At 47.1% G+C, this 15,086-nt stretch overlaps 1 protein-coding gene across 1 annotated transcript in view; it reads right to left on the reverse strand.

The window, feature by feature from the left end:
• Positions 1–2,162: 2,162 nt before the first annotated feature.
• Positions 2,163–15,086, reverse strand: part of Greb1 (growth regulating estrogen receptor binding 1) — an 86,828-nt gene continuing 73,904 nt past the window's right edge. The window contains exons 26-33 of the mRNA XM_032907497.1: positions 14,649–14,810; positions 12,586–12,790; positions 11,759–11,933; positions 10,584–10,802; positions 8,219–8,354; positions 5,215–5,415; positions 4,382–4,520; positions 2,163–3,171 (exon numbers count right to left, since the gene is read on the reverse strand). Of these exons, the coding sequence (XP_032763388.1) occupies positions 3,008–3,171; positions 4,382–4,520; positions 5,215–5,415; positions 8,219–8,354; positions 10,584–10,802; positions 11,759–11,933; positions 12,586–12,790; positions 14,649–14,810 (1,401 nt within the window). The 3' untranslated portion in view covers positions 2,163–3,007. The remainder of the gene's footprint in view (positions 3,172–4,381; positions 4,521–5,214; positions 5,416–8,218; positions 8,355–10,583; positions 10,803–11,758; positions 11,934–12,585; positions 12,791–14,648; positions 14,811–15,086) is intronic.

A 15,086-nucleotide genomic window follows, 5' to 3' on the forward strand; every position in this document is an offset into this window, starting at 1 on the left:
CCTACTCGGAACTCTCTAACCCAGGGGCTGGACTGCCCTTTCATATTTAATCCAACCATTTTGGTTACACCAGGTCTCTTGGTCGCCTCGGTATTCCCTCAGAGTGGCCACGCCCCCTCCTTTTGCTTTAGGAGGGGCCACGCTCCCCTCCTTTCACTTCACGTTTTCTTTAGTCTGCTCCCGGACCCCAACTGCTCAGTCAAGCCTGAGAGAGGGAAACCAGGCCACTGTGTACTTCTGACAATTCCTTTAGCTGGCTTGTAGCAGTGTCCCCCTGTCATCATCTTAAATGCCCAAGGAGGCATTTAATTTTCCTTCTCTGACCTGTAGTTGATCTTTATGTTTTAGACACATTATCGCCTCTCTTCTTTCCGATTTTTAAAAATTTTATTTATTTATTCCCTTTACATCCCGAACCCCCACCCTATCCCTCCTCCCCTGCCAGTCCCTTCCTTACCTGCTTTGTGAGATGTGGTTCTCTACCTCCATCTCCACACAGCTTCCCCCTTCCTCTCACTGGGTCTTTATTGTGTTAATTTCTGCAGTCCCTGTTTCCTTTTCATGTTCAACTGCCTTACCTGTGTACTTCAAGCGATCTCAGAGGGAGGCTAACCACGCCCTCTTTTTTCTAGTTCATTGGTTCTCAGCCTTCCCAATGCTGCAACCCTTTAAAACAGTTCTTTATGCTGTGGTGACCTCCCAACCATACAATAGTTCCATTGCTACCACCTGACTGTAATTCTGCTACTGTTATGAATCAAAATGTAAGTATCTGGAATACACAGGATAGTCAAGGGGTCACAACCCACTGATTGAGAACCTCTGCTCTGAATTGCTTTGTGTTTGAGTTCAGTATTAAAGCAAAAGTGAACAAATACAGCCAATCCTCACCTTCCACCTTGAGACTGGGTTGTTTTTTGTTGTTGTTTTTTGTTTTTGTTTGTTTGTTTGTTTGTTTTTTGGGGGGCTCTCTATACTTTCCTGCCATGAGATTTTAAGCAGGCAGCCCCAGGAAATCACTGGCCAAACTTTGTCTCCTCAAAACAATACAATCCGTACCCACCACACAGACAAGAAGTGCACTATACGTTTTATTTATAAGACTAGAACAGTCGAGAGTGTTCGTTTAAATTAACTAATAGAAAGGGGAGAATGGCATAGGAGCTGCTATTTACAGAAGACAAACTGAACTAGAGGAGATCAGCTTTTGTTACAAAACAAGAATCACGACATTCACAGACGATTGTTTTATAAACATTGATGGAAATGTTTTATACTTGCATACTTTCTTCCTTGGGGAAAAAGGTTAGCAGTGAAATCTTTGGCATCGATTTGGACAGGTTTCTCCTTGAACTCTTACCACACACAGTGCTCAGCCGTGTCTAAGTGTGCACAGGCGACTGCGTCCTGATTAACTTTTCAGCAACCCCAGTGCTTCCCTTAGCTCCTGATGCGCCGTGGTCTGGGACGGAGCTGAACCGTGGGGTTTGAATTGTGGTCCTGCTTCTTCCCAAAGTCTGAGTTCTCTGCATTCTAATCTATTCATCTTTCATTCAAGGATTCAGGAAAACCAGACACCAACAGGCTAACAGGTGGCACCGACTTAAACACCGTCACAGTAATTAACGCACAGCCACTTGTTTCTCTCCGGTTCCACATTTTCTGAGAAGCCCAGACTATCCCTAAATGAACCAAGATGATCCCTAAATGAACCAAGATGAGTAAGAGAACACGGGTTGATCTCACTGAAAAGTGAACTTCAAATTACAAATTACAAATTTTGTTCTTAACTGGTTTTTTGTTTGTTTGTTTGTTTGTTTGTTTGTTTTGAGAGAGAGAGAGAGAGAGAGAGAGAGAGAGAGAGAGAGAGAGAGAGAGAGAGAGAACACACTCATGCGCCACACCTGAGTATACACAGAGGACAGAAGAAAGCATCAAATCTCTCAGGGCTGGAATTACAGGCATTTGCAGAATATGTGGCTTGTTAGTGTGTGGTGACATCCGAATTTCAGTCCCCAGGATTGACCAGCACACACAGACAGGATTGACCAGCACACACAGTCCTCAGGATTGACCAGCACACACAGTCCTCAGGATTGACCAGCACACACAGTCCCCAGGATTGACCAGCACACACAGTCCTCAGGATTGACCAGCACACACAGTCCTCAGGATTGAATTTACACAGCCGAGCCATTGCTCCAGCTCTTTTCATTGTCTCCTGTATCCCTTTGGTTTTTCTTATTTTTTAATCATGTAAGCAACGTGGTCCTCTTTCCTTTGGAAGGCAACTCTTCAGTCCACAGCTACAACCCTAATTTCCTCCCTAAAGCCCTTTTGGTTTGTAAGAAAACTTCTTCTCCATTTTGCCCTTTATAAGAGGTAGGGTATTTACCCCATACTATTTGAATAGAGTCACATCGTTTCTAAGGTAAAGCAATTCATTTTAATCATATTAAATTTGATGCCTTTGGGCTAGCTCCTGCAAAGTAAACTTGTAGGTGATTAAATAATTCTTATTAAAATGATCTGCTCTTTTGTCTTCTTGTCGCCAGCCTTTACAGTTAAAATGTTCCTTTGGAATATTGCTCTGTAGGGAGTCATAGGAAACCTACTTTGTGAAATCGTAGTCACAGGCACCGTGACCCGACAACCCAAGGTTCTCTAGAGCAAATCGAGTTTGTCCACGGAAGCATATGGATGACAGCAGACTTAGCGAAACTTCATTCTGCATATAACGGACTTCAGGATAGCTCAGGGCATGCGGTCCAGCCCAGAACACAGTAGTCTTTGGTTTTCAGGCCTGCCTATCAAGGACTCCTGCCTGTGGCTCTAAGTCATTATCTGCCACAGGACATTGTGACATGTGTCACAAGAGGCTGTGCATGGCCATCTCTGGGTACGCTGGAGTTCTTACACCCCTTAGACTGGCACCTTCGCTAGCCTCAGTGGCAGGTGGGTCCTGATGACCTCACACTCTCGGGAGCTCTGCCGGCGTCTGTGTCTCTCAGATGTGTCGTGCAGTGAGGAAAAAGAGTGGCCTGTCTTCCTTGGCATTGGCTGTCTGGAACTCATCCCGCAGCCGGAACTGCCACTCCTCTTCCAGCTCCAGGCGGACCACCGTCTGTCGAAGCGAGTTCCGGTCTTGGCAGATCACACACAAGGTGGCTCCTTGAGAGGCAAGGAGAGAGAAGGGTGAGTTCTCCCAAGAGAGGCATTCGGGGATCCTACTCACAACAACCAAACAGCTGGGTGGGAATGCCAGGTGCCCAGTGGCCTCTGTTCCTTTCTGAATGACTCATAATCTCAGCAACATGGATGGTAGGCAGGTTTGCCAGGAAGATGAGACAGGAGCAGAAAAGGAGAATGGAGAAGACGGAAAGAAGGGGAGGAGAGATGGGGCGGCTTGATCCCAACTCAAGTACTCTCAGCTCTAGCCCTGGGTTCTCATGCTACCATCTATCTCAGTTCAGCCCAGTTTCCCAATCATGTGGACCTTGGGCAGCTCCCACCTTTGCTACACACCCAGCCATAGGAATTCTCCACCCACATAGCTCCCAGCCTACAGCACTCCATCTATCTGCCAGCTCTCTCTTCCTCCCTCCTTACGTGTGTTCAATCATCCTTTTACGCCTGGCAGGAATCCAACCTTTCCACATTGAGACATCATTTTGCTTACACTTACAAAGTTCTGAATAACCAAGGTTTTGTTTTGTTTTGTTTTTTAATCCAAAATGCCCTACCTCAACATTTTAAGTAGGTTTACCATTTGGGGGAGGGGGAGCACATTCTTAGCTAACCTAGGCTCTTGGAGTCCCCAGGTCACAAGCTAGACAAGTTGTTAGAGTGTTGTTTCTGAGAGCAAAGCCTTGACCCCCTACTCTTGCTAATTAAACAAATGAGAGGGAAGGAAAACAGGCAAGGTACACACGGAGCACCAGCAAGGAAATGGGGCAGGCCTGGAATCCCAGGTTGACAAGTGCTTGTGTACAAGCCATTTCCAGTGTCAACCACTAATAAGAAAAGGAGAAAAACTGGAGAAGTGAAGGTTGTCACACGGTATCTGCACCTCGCAGAAGCCTCTGAGGGCCCTAGGCACCAACATAAAGGACATGGGGACAGAGGTGGGAGAAGAACAGAGACAAAAGAAATCCCTGTCGTCCCCCCCAAAAAAAGTCTTTTCTCTACTGAACAGATAAAAGAGAATGAACTTGGGGTTCAGTCCCAGCTTTCTGATCCTTTGAGAATTGAGGCTGTCACTCTCCTCTGAGCTTCAGCTTATCCACTGGCCAAAAAAGTATCAGGCCTAAGGCCCTGTCATCAGAGACTCCAGGTGACAGTGGCCAATCAAATCCAGGTCCAGGCTAGGAGTGTAGAGTACCTTTCAGAAAATGGAACTTCTTCAAGAAGCTAGCCCCCACAAAAGAGTCGCAGAGGTACAGCAGGAGCCCGCTGAACATCATGTCAGAGCAGCTGACGTTTAAGGAGTGGGGCCTGGAGCTCACATAACAAACAGAAATCTGAAAGAGAAGGAGACCGGGAGAAGCATTATCTTCTAGGAAGCACTAGATCACAGTGGGACTGAAATCTCACAAGTACCTGGTGCTTGGGATAAAGACAGCCATCAAATTTCCAAATCACATCCTTTCAAAACAGGGTCTGGAAGGTTCGTTTCAATCTATCTTACCCATAAATTGATTTGAGTCAGGAATGCCTTGCCATCACTTGGCTTTGATTCCTAAATTTCATTTGACTAACACAGGACCCTCTGCCTCAATTTTGACAGCGGTCAAGCAGGATGAGCATCTGTGATGAAGGATTAAGTACAGGTAGGGCCTCAGGATCCATAGGTCCCCTCCATAGCCATAGATTCAGTCAACCACAGGTCAAAAGTATTTGAAGAAGTGAATCTGTATTGTGCGTGTACAGACCTCTGCATCCCTGTTTCATTAAACAATGCAGTACGACTATGTACAGAACACATACGCAGTGATGGATATAGGTCATGTAGAGGCGATGAGTAATATTAATGTAACATGATGAGTAATGTTAATGTAACACCACCTTACGCAAGGGATGTGAACACATGCAAATTCCCATTACCCATGGAATCCCAGGCTGATCTCCATGGATCCTGAGGGACACTAATTATGATTCGAACTCCTGGTATTCGGCCGTCTGGTCTATGGATTCCAAGCTGAGTCAGTCAGTTACCTGAGGCCCCAGGTTAAGGTAGCAGTCTACAGACAACACGGGGTGGCTGTGGTTCTTCAGAGACAGTGGGAAGAAGCGGTGGCTGTGATACTGGAGGAACTTCTCCAGCAGGAGCTGGGCTGGAGCTGCCAGGAATGTGTGCTTACTGTCCGGGGCACAGATGTACTGGGAAGGCACAATGGCCACAGAGCTGTCAGCCACCTGCCAGGAAGAGGACAGGCTTCAGCCATGTCTCAGGTAAAGAGCTTGCTGTGTCTTGAGCTCAGATCCCTGGCACCCATGTAAAAGCCAGGTATGTTCACATATATCTGTAACCTCGGGGCTGGGAGAGGGCCAGAGTCAGGGAGTCTCCCTGGAGCCCACGGGCCAATCAGGGAGTTCAGTGCTACAGAGCATCTCAAAGGATAAGCAAGAGAGCAGTAGTCGAAGACCTCCAACATCAACCTTCAACATCCAGCTTCACTTGCATGCTGACACATGTGTGTCACGCAAACACACACACACACACACACACACACACACACACACACACACACACTTTGCTAAAATGAACCTGTAAAAACTGACTAATGAGATCACATTGATTTATACACCCTGATCATTCCATGGAGAAAATTAGTACAGAGAAAACAAAAGCACTTGTGGGCCCTGGGAACTCTTCTTCAGAGCCTAGGCCACAGAAGCATTCCAAGCATTGATTCTCAACCTGTGGGTCGTGATCCCTTTGGCAAACTATCTCCAAAAATAGTTACATTAAAATTCATAACAGAAGCAAAATTACAGTTTTAAAGTAGCAATGATAATAATTTTATGATTGGGAGGTCGCCACAACCTGAGGAACAAAGGGTCACAGCCTTAGGAAGGCTGAGAACCACTGCTCCAGAGGAAACCAGATTCTCCCTGACTCCCAAATCTCCCCTACAACCCTTGCACCTTACTGTCCAGCCATCTACCCACAAGCCCCTACTCCACCACCAGGACGGTTTCCTTACTGTGGCCAGGGACTGCTCAATAAAGGAAACAAATCCCAAACCAGGACCTCTGCTGGAAATCGTTAATGGTTCTGCTATAGTTTTACTCTGTAATGCCCTCTCTGGCTGTTTTGAGGATTCATTCCCTGCCTGGTGGCCTTGTTTGGGGAGGGAGTGGAGCTTTCAGGAAGTAGTACCCAGCTGATAGAAGTAGATCCTAGGAGCAGGACTTTAAAGGCTATCCCAGCCCCTAGCTGCCCTACTCTATCTACATCATGGCCCACCACCGTATGCATGGTTCCATCACGCACTCCCACCACCACAGGCTGAACCCTCCACCCTGCCATCTCCACTACGGCAATCCCACTACTGAAATCCCCGAAAGAAGTCTTTCTACCTTAAGCTGCTCCATTAGCCATTCTCCTACAGGTCACAAAAGCTAGCTCACATAGTGAACTTGTATCAGACAAACAGGGCTGTTTTTTGGACTAAGCCTGGCCATGCCACATCATCCTTGGGACTTTGGCTTCTTGCCACTCTTACAGCAAAGTCTAAATGTTTCGTATGGCCAGTCACAGAAACTTCTATTTTCTGCTGTACTTCCTGGTGCCCTATGCTTCTTTCTCCATAGATTCTTCATCACCCGGCTGTTACATTAGGTCACCCTGTGACATTTCCTTCAGCTCCATGGTGCTTCTAATAGTGGGGCCTCAGTGGGTATGGCTGACTTCTTCCTCAGCTGCATACCTGAGAGAGAAGGGACTACTAGGTGCCTAGATTACATCTAACAAAATAAATGAAAATAAGTGATTTCGGCAACATGAAAAAATGTTAAAATATAGCAGTAGCTTCCCTATATTTAACCAACATGCAATTAAACTAGGATAAATATCTATAACAATAATAATAATAATAATAATAATAATAATAATAATAATAATAATAATAATAAAAACCTAGGGCTGGTTCAGCAAGTGAGGGAACTTACTGCCAAGCTTGAGGACCTGAGTTAAGTTCCCAAGACCAATATTGTGGAAGGAGAGTTGTCTTCTGACCTTTGCATGTGTACTGTAGTTCACATGAGCACACGTGCATACACCCACTACATACACACACACACACACACACACACACACACACACATATACACACACACACTCAAACCTAAGAGCTTTAAAAGCAACAATGGGAAAATAAAAGAAATTGAGAATCTGAAAGGCACATCAGGGTCTTTGGTGGGAAGTTCCCAGTCTAAGTTAAACAAGTGTAACACACTCAATTTTTTAAAAATCAAGTGGTAGTGGCTTAACTCATTGGTTTTCAAGTTTGGGAGTAGAACAGGCCTCACACTTGAAAGTCCTTCTAATCTGAGTTGGGCTTTTGTTCTCTGAGAAAGAACTGTTATCTGGATCCAGCTCAGGTTAGGTCGATTTGCAAGGAGTTGGTGGAGACTAGGAAGGACAGACAGACTCTGGGAAAGGACACCTTGATGTCACACATCAGGACAAGATTCAAGATAGACAAGGCATAAATGAGACCCCGAGGGACCTTCAGGCAAGGGTTGGCCAGCTTACCTTGCTTTATGTGGGGTATCTGCTTTGGTTTTTCTTCAATATCTGGGTCTGCTCAGCTAGGACAAGTGTAGCCACACACATCTCTCTCACTGGACCCTGGCTCCTGAGCAAATGTAGCCACTGAGTTGGCTAGCCAGGTGTGTGAAGCTGACCGTTCTTTAGGTCAGGGCTATCCAGTAGTGTGGAGAAAAGTCTAGTGTGTTATCCCCTGCCTGGGTGGGCGCACGGGAGTGCAAGGAAAAGCTCGCTTGTGGTCTTGTACTTTGTAGCGTCTCACTCGATGCTATGTAATGTTAGAGTGGAGAGTAGCTCCCAAGGCTTGGTCCTAGGTGCCCCATGCTCTGACTCCCTTAAATGATGAGCCATCACCCTCCATCCTCAGGCTCCTCCTCTCAGCTTTGATACCTGAGGAACTTGGGTTTGGCCTGAGCACCTGCCTGTCAGAGCTACTACACTCACCTTGGATGTGATGTGGAAGGACCGGTGCCCACCCACGGCAATCTGCTTCTTCATGACGCTGAAGCGATTGAACCGGCAGAGCAGGAGGCCAGCACTGTGCACGCGAAGGTTGAAGTCTACGTCGTCACATGTAAACCTGCTCAGAGCCAGAGGAGGAGCGGGTCTGACTGGGCACAGCTCCCATGCCCCCAGACAACCCATCATCAGGGCTACCAAGTATACGTTACGGTAAATAATGGGATCTACCTCTAGGTGGAGACATATTCTTGTCTCCTCCCTTAAAGAGTTAATTGGGGTGGGGGGAGGTGATCAGGTGATGGGACCACCCCTAGGAAAGCAGGTTCACTTTGATATTCTTTTCCCTTCCAGACTAATGGATCTCTGGTTGAGTCCCTATGAGCTACTGTGAGGTTCCGCTGGGTCTACCTGCCTTTTCAGAGCCCTGACCCAGAAAGGCATAACTATTTCTTCTGCTTCTGTTCTTTTCTTTTAGATGGTAGCCAGGGCCTAAGCATGCTCTGTGTGTGTGTGTGTGTGTGTGTGTGTGTGTGTGTGTGTGTGTGTGTGTGTGTGTGTGTGTGTGTGTAGAGAGAGAGAGAGAGAGAGAGAGAGAGAGAGAGAGAGAGAGAGCCAGAGAGAGACAGAGAGAGAGAGAGAGAGAGAGAGAGAAAGGCAGAGAGAGAAAGAGAGAGCTAGAAAGACAGAGAGTCTCTGTGTGTGTCTCTGTGTGTCTGTGTGCACAGTGACTATGCCTTTAAACTACCTAACTAACACACACAAGGCTGCTCCTTGCTGCCTACAGTTTGGCTGTCTGCAGCCAGGTGACGGGCCTCCACCCCAGCTCTTCTCCATCCTCTGAGATTTACATCTTGTGTGCCTTCAGGTCTTCCTTTGAAACTCTAGCTAACCTCAAGTTTCCATTTGAGTCTATCTTTGTGCCCAAGCCTTCACTTGCATCTGCTCGTACATTCTGTGTATTAATGAGACTAAGAACCCCAGGAGGGGATACTGATTGCCCCCAGTATCCTATGATGGCATTGCTGGGGTTCTCCGAGATTTCCAATGACTTCATTACTACCTTTCAATTCTTCAGCCAGCAGAGAAAATGACCTCGTTCCTGCACCCCCACTCTCCTAGCATGAATTCACGACGCAGCAAGGGTGACCTCATATTTCTGATCCTCCTGCCTCCACCTCCCCAGAGTTGGGACTGTGTATAGTTTATGTGCTACTGGGGATCAAATTCAGGCCTTCAAGTGTGCTAGGCAAGCAAGATTCCCAGGCCTCTACTCAACTGTTAAAAAAGAAACAATCACAACCCAGGGTATAAAAATAGTAGGCGTTTCTTTGATGGTATGATGGTTTTACTAGGAATGGCCCCCACAGGCTCATAGGTACAAATGCTTATTTAGTAGAGAATAGTACTACTTGAAAAGGTTTAGGAGGTGTGGCTTTTTTGGTAGGTGTGGCCCTGCTGAAGAAATTATGTCACTGGGGTTTCAAATGCTCAAGCCAGGCCTGGTGTTTCTCTGTTTCTGCTGCCTGCCCATCTAGATATAGAACTCTCAGATATCTCTCCAGCACCATGTCTGCTTGCACACTGCCATGCTCCCACCATGGTGATAATGGACGGAACCCCCGAAACTGGAAGCCAGCCCCAGTTAAGTGTTGTCCTTGTAAGAGTTGCCTTGGTCATTGAGTTTGTTCACAGCAGTGAAACCCTAACTGAGACAGGTGGCAAGGTTATTTAAAAAGTGACTTATTTGGTAAGGAAGCCCAAGCAAAAGAAACACCCAGCACAAGGTAGCTCACTAAGGAAAGTATCTATGAATGAAGAAATGGAGTTGAATAACTCTATATGAACTTAGAACAAGCATACATCATCTAAGGATGGCCAGTGTTGTGGTGTTCTAGTGGCTGTGTTGATCATCAACATGATAGATAGGTGTTAAGAGTCACCATGGAAACAGGACTCTGGGCAGGTCTCTGAGGGAGTTTGTAGACTGTGTTCATTGGGATGGGAAAACCACCCTATCTGTGAGCAGCGTCATCTCATGGCCTGGGCTAGCATGCCAAATAAAGAGACAGTGAGGTTAGTGCCAGTTCTCATCTCTCTGTGCTTCCTGACCAGGAAGGCCACGTGACCAACTGCCTCACCCTCTTGCCACCATGCCTTCCCCACCATGGTGGACTTCACTGTCAAACTCCAAGCCAAATAAGCCTTTCCTTCCTCCAGTTGCTTTGGTCATAATTGCCATGGCAACAGCACAGAGCTGCAGGTGCAGGGGAGGAGGGTCTGCCAGGCTTACCTGAGGCTGCATCCTGTGAGGCCAGCTCCCCCCATACTCCAAGGACCCCGTACTCACCGATTCTGGTTGTACTGTACATTCTGGGTCAAGTCTACGTTGAGGATGATGAAGTCATGCACGTGGCATCGGGAAAAAGGCTCCTGCACCTCACGGCTCCGGGTCTTGCTGGCCCACTTCCGCATGCCGATCAGGGCGTAGTGTGTGATGTTAGGGGACGCCTCAATGTGCTGCATGATGTGTTTCAGAGAGACATTCCTCTCTGACCAAGAAAACTCCCTGTTGGGAGGAGAGAGGCCAGGGTCCTTGGATGACAAGCAGACAAGAGAAAGGCAACCAGGGTATGGCTTCCTAACTGCATGCATGGGGTGTTAGACAGGCCTGATATGGACTGAACCCAGCACCGTCCACCAAGGGGGCACCAGGTATCCTAGCAAGTATTTCACGTTTACTATTACTTCTATGTGCAGACCATAGTCAAACTATATAGTCATATAGTCTATATGAGCCCACATATAGACGATGGTTTAGTTCATCTTTATAATGAACTCTAACCTAGAGACTGAAAGCCTTCCAAGATGAGAAACCTAGAACTCCACAAGATTTAGCTGCTTGCTGAAGGTCACAAGCAAAACCAGTGCGAAGAGTAAAGGATTTAGGGGTGGGATAAGGGCCAGAGTACAACCTGAGGAACGTCTTGGGAGACTACCAATGTCCATTTATTGATAGGGGGCTAGCTAACTAGGTATGTTTGATTTGTGAAAAAAAAATCGTATACATGTTATACTTTGCTTTATGTGTGTGTATCCCACTAAGTATATGTTGTCTGTTTTTGTTTTTTAAATATTCATTTTATACATTTTTGTCTTGTGTATACTTGAATGCATATATTTGTGTCCATGTGGGAATCATATGAATCCTTAGACTGAAAGTTACAGGCATTTGCTGAATGGCTTTCTTGTTATGTGGGACCTGAACTCCATCAATAAGTAATCTTCATGGCTAAGCCACCTTTCCAGCCCTTACGTCTTGTATGTATTACATATCTCATTAATAATTTTTTCTCATTAATAATTTTTAAAAACCAAAGAATCGGATCCACTTCTGCCATTCACAGAGCCCTGGCTTTCTGTTCTGAACGGCGCACTGTGGCCCCCAAGGCTGAGAGGGGACTGCCCATCACTGCGTTTCACACTGCTCTGAGTGAAGGGGAAAGTGTGCCCAGGGTACCTCACCTGCTCCGTTCTCCAGCACAGTCCACGTCTGCAACATTCCACATCACACAGGAGTCATCAGAGATGACGATGAAGGGCCAGATGTCCTGAGGCTTGACCCCCAGCTCCTCCTGCCGGTTCCTCTCCAGCTCCAGGTTGTGGTAGCACAGCTCTTTGATCAGGAAGTGGGCAGCCCCTGCGATGGCCAAGTGACATCACTCAGGGTCCCATCCTAAACCCACACACACGAGATAGAGCCCACACCGGACAAACCGGACACAAAATCACATATTTCCCTTCCAGTGACCACTGACCACCACCAAGGAAACCCCCTTCTGTAGTTTATATATGCATTTGTTCTTTTTCTAACAGCTGAGGAAATTAGTTAAATGAATAACCAAACTTTTTTTAAAGGATATTCATATGAAAATTCTAACATGGAGGCTAAGAGCTATCTCAGTTGATAAAGTACTTGTCTTGCAAGCACAAAGACCCGAATTTGAGCCCCAGGACCCATGGTTTTTAAAAAGGTGGGTATGGGGGTAGAGTGAGCTGTGTGCATAATCCAGCACTGAGGAGGCAGAGGCCAACAGATCCAGGCAATGAGAAACCTAGTTTCAAAAACCAAGGTGGACTACTTCTGGGGAATGACACCAGAGTAGTCCTCTAGCCTCCACACACATGCTTGTGCACTGGTACACATCTGTACATGCACGCTCAAACCCATAAGCTTGGTCATCGCACAAGCAAAGAATTTGATGTCAACCATTCAGCTCTCTCCCTCTAAGACATCCTCCTGAGTCTTTGTCCACAGAAACCATACCTGGCAATGTGCCAAAGTCACCTACCGACTCCAGCACTGTTAAAGATGCTTGGGAGGACAAGCATGATGTGGTTGGGCCAGTACTTCTTATAAATGGCCATTTCATACTCCTTGACCACCAGCACGTGTAGATGGTTGGCTCCATCCATTGCATGGTACAAATTAAAGAGCCCGTGCTCATGCCGGCCTGTCGTTGGGGTGAAGGTCGGGCTTTTGATGTGCTCATAACTCTGCAAAGTAGTGGAAGAGTGAAGGAAAGTATATTTAAATGTTGGCATAACTCCTCACCAATTCTCACATCTTCCGTGGAAAGAGGCAGTCATTGCTAATCTGAGAGAGAGCATTGTGACTGGACACAGCTGATAAAACGTGGGGAAAATTATGCTGTCCCAGTGTGGAGCCTGGCCTAGCAGAATGTGTCTTCTCAGATTGTGCCCACGATTTTCTGGGCTCGCCTGCTGGGGCTCAGAGCTGTACAAGGTAGAGAAGCACATCCCAGTGATACCACTCTAGACACATGCCTCTGACTGGCTGTCACCCAGTGATTGCTAACCCAGACACAAGGCTACATGTGATCGAATTCAGAATACCCATTCGTCCAAACCTCACTGCAGGCCTCAGAATGAGAGGCCAAATATTGCCTGGTTCAGGAATGGGTGCTATACAATAAGACCTAATTGGTAGCCATCAGCTAACCAAACCCATTGTCATCTCAGTGCAATCTGGTCTTGGCAGCTGTTATTCCTGTATGCTCAAACACTCCACTCACTATGGACTCTGACATCCCGTGAAGCCTAGATACAACACTTGGGAGTGGTAATGTCTCATGTCAACAACTCTCTTTTGGCTGTTTGTTCAAGAAGCAACTCTGACTGAGCTAGGGTTCATGCTGCCTCTGAATTCCTCAAAGCACCTACTACATACACAATGTGTTTGTGGATACCGCTGGGAGGCTGGGAGAGTGAGCCGAGTCCAGAACAATCTTGTCTGGTATACCAACAACAAGGCCACAGCAACACCACATCCCAGGGTTGAGATGTCTTAGCAGCCAAGACCCCTCGGTGCTGTACAGAGATCTGCCTTGTTGGCAACCAACTGCTGGGTTGGCAAGGTCAAGTCCAGCTTGACTGACAGCTGGTAGGAGTCAGGACAGTGAAGGAGCAGGAGCAATGTTTCCTATTCATGTCGATTGACAGGGGCTGGTAAATAACATTGATCCCTAGGTTGTCAGGATGGATCTGGGAAGCCAGGAACCTTACGAGGAACATCTCGATAGGGGAGAGATGGTGAGGACACGTTTATAAACCTGCCCTGAACTGTTTATGGGAGGAATGGTGAGATGCTGAGGGTATTTTTCCCTGCAAAATTACATGAGGAAAGAGAAGAGGAGAGAGAAAACACCACTGGCTATGGGTTAGTCTTTGTGGACGTTGGGGGGAAAGGTCTTGAGGGAGTCTTGGAATCTGTCTCCCATTCCTTCTACTTCAGCCTAACCTAGCCTAACATTTCATGACCAAACATTAAAGAACAGAAGGGTGGACATCTCACCAACATGTGGTGTGCTCCAGGTCTTGTGGTCACCTCATGTTGGTTCTTCTAAGGGACTCTTACAGCAACTATTGCTATTTTTGACATGGGACTCATACAGCCTGGATTGGACTTGAATACCTATGCAGCCTTGAAATTCTCATCTTCCTGCCTCCACTTCCCCAGTACTAGGATTACAGAGTGAGTCGACACTCAGTTTGTGTGACGCTGGAGAATCCAGGGTTTTGTACATGTTAGGCAAGGAATCTAACGACTCTCCAGGCCCATCAGCAAGCTTTTAAAAATGAATTATCACTGTCCACTTTCACCAGCGGGGAAACCGAGGCTCAGCTATATTAAGTGACAGCATAAATAACAAGTGCTACCACAAGGCTCAAGCGTGAGTGACTTCCAAGGCCACACCTTCAGCAGCGTCCCCCAGGTTCAGTCACCATACTATTTCTGCGCCCTTCTCCAAATGCCCTCCACTCTATAAGGCAGCTATGTGTCTGTGCCCCCAACTCAGCGATCGCCTGGCCCCCTGGAACTCCAGGGCAGTACCTTGTCTGTGACGAGGGGCAAGCGCATGCTCTCCAGCTGGCCTCCGGGTTGGCTGAAGACAAAGTGGTACTCCTTGGACTTGGGGATGATGAAGTGGAGCTGGATCTCCTCTCCTAGCATGGAGCAAGAGAAGGCAAAGACGTGCAGGGTGGACTCAGAGAGCTGGGGTGCGAGGGGAGAGCACAGAGCTTAGCATCACAGTCCAACTTGCTTCCCAAAAGAACCCAGGCCCAGCCTGGCCATGACTACACCCGGGTCACACCCACCTCTGCCCCGAAGTACAAGAGACTCATAGCATAGAACATAGATGCTCAGAGCTGGCTACTGGGTGAGCTCACCCAAGATCACCTAGGTAGGGCTAGAGTCTGGCTCTACACTGATTCCCTGTCACTTATGTCACCAAGCCTTTCTGCCCTTGAGATTTGACCTAGAGACCCA

The sequence above is a fragment of the Rattus rattus genome, chromosome 7 (genome assembly GCF_011064425.1).
Source record: "Rattus rattus isolate New Zealand chromosome 7, Rrattus_CSIRO_v1, whole genome shotgun sequence".
Classification (NCBI taxonomy): domain Eukaryota; kingdom Metazoa; phylum Chordata; class Mammalia; order Rodentia; family Muridae; genus Rattus; species Rattus rattus.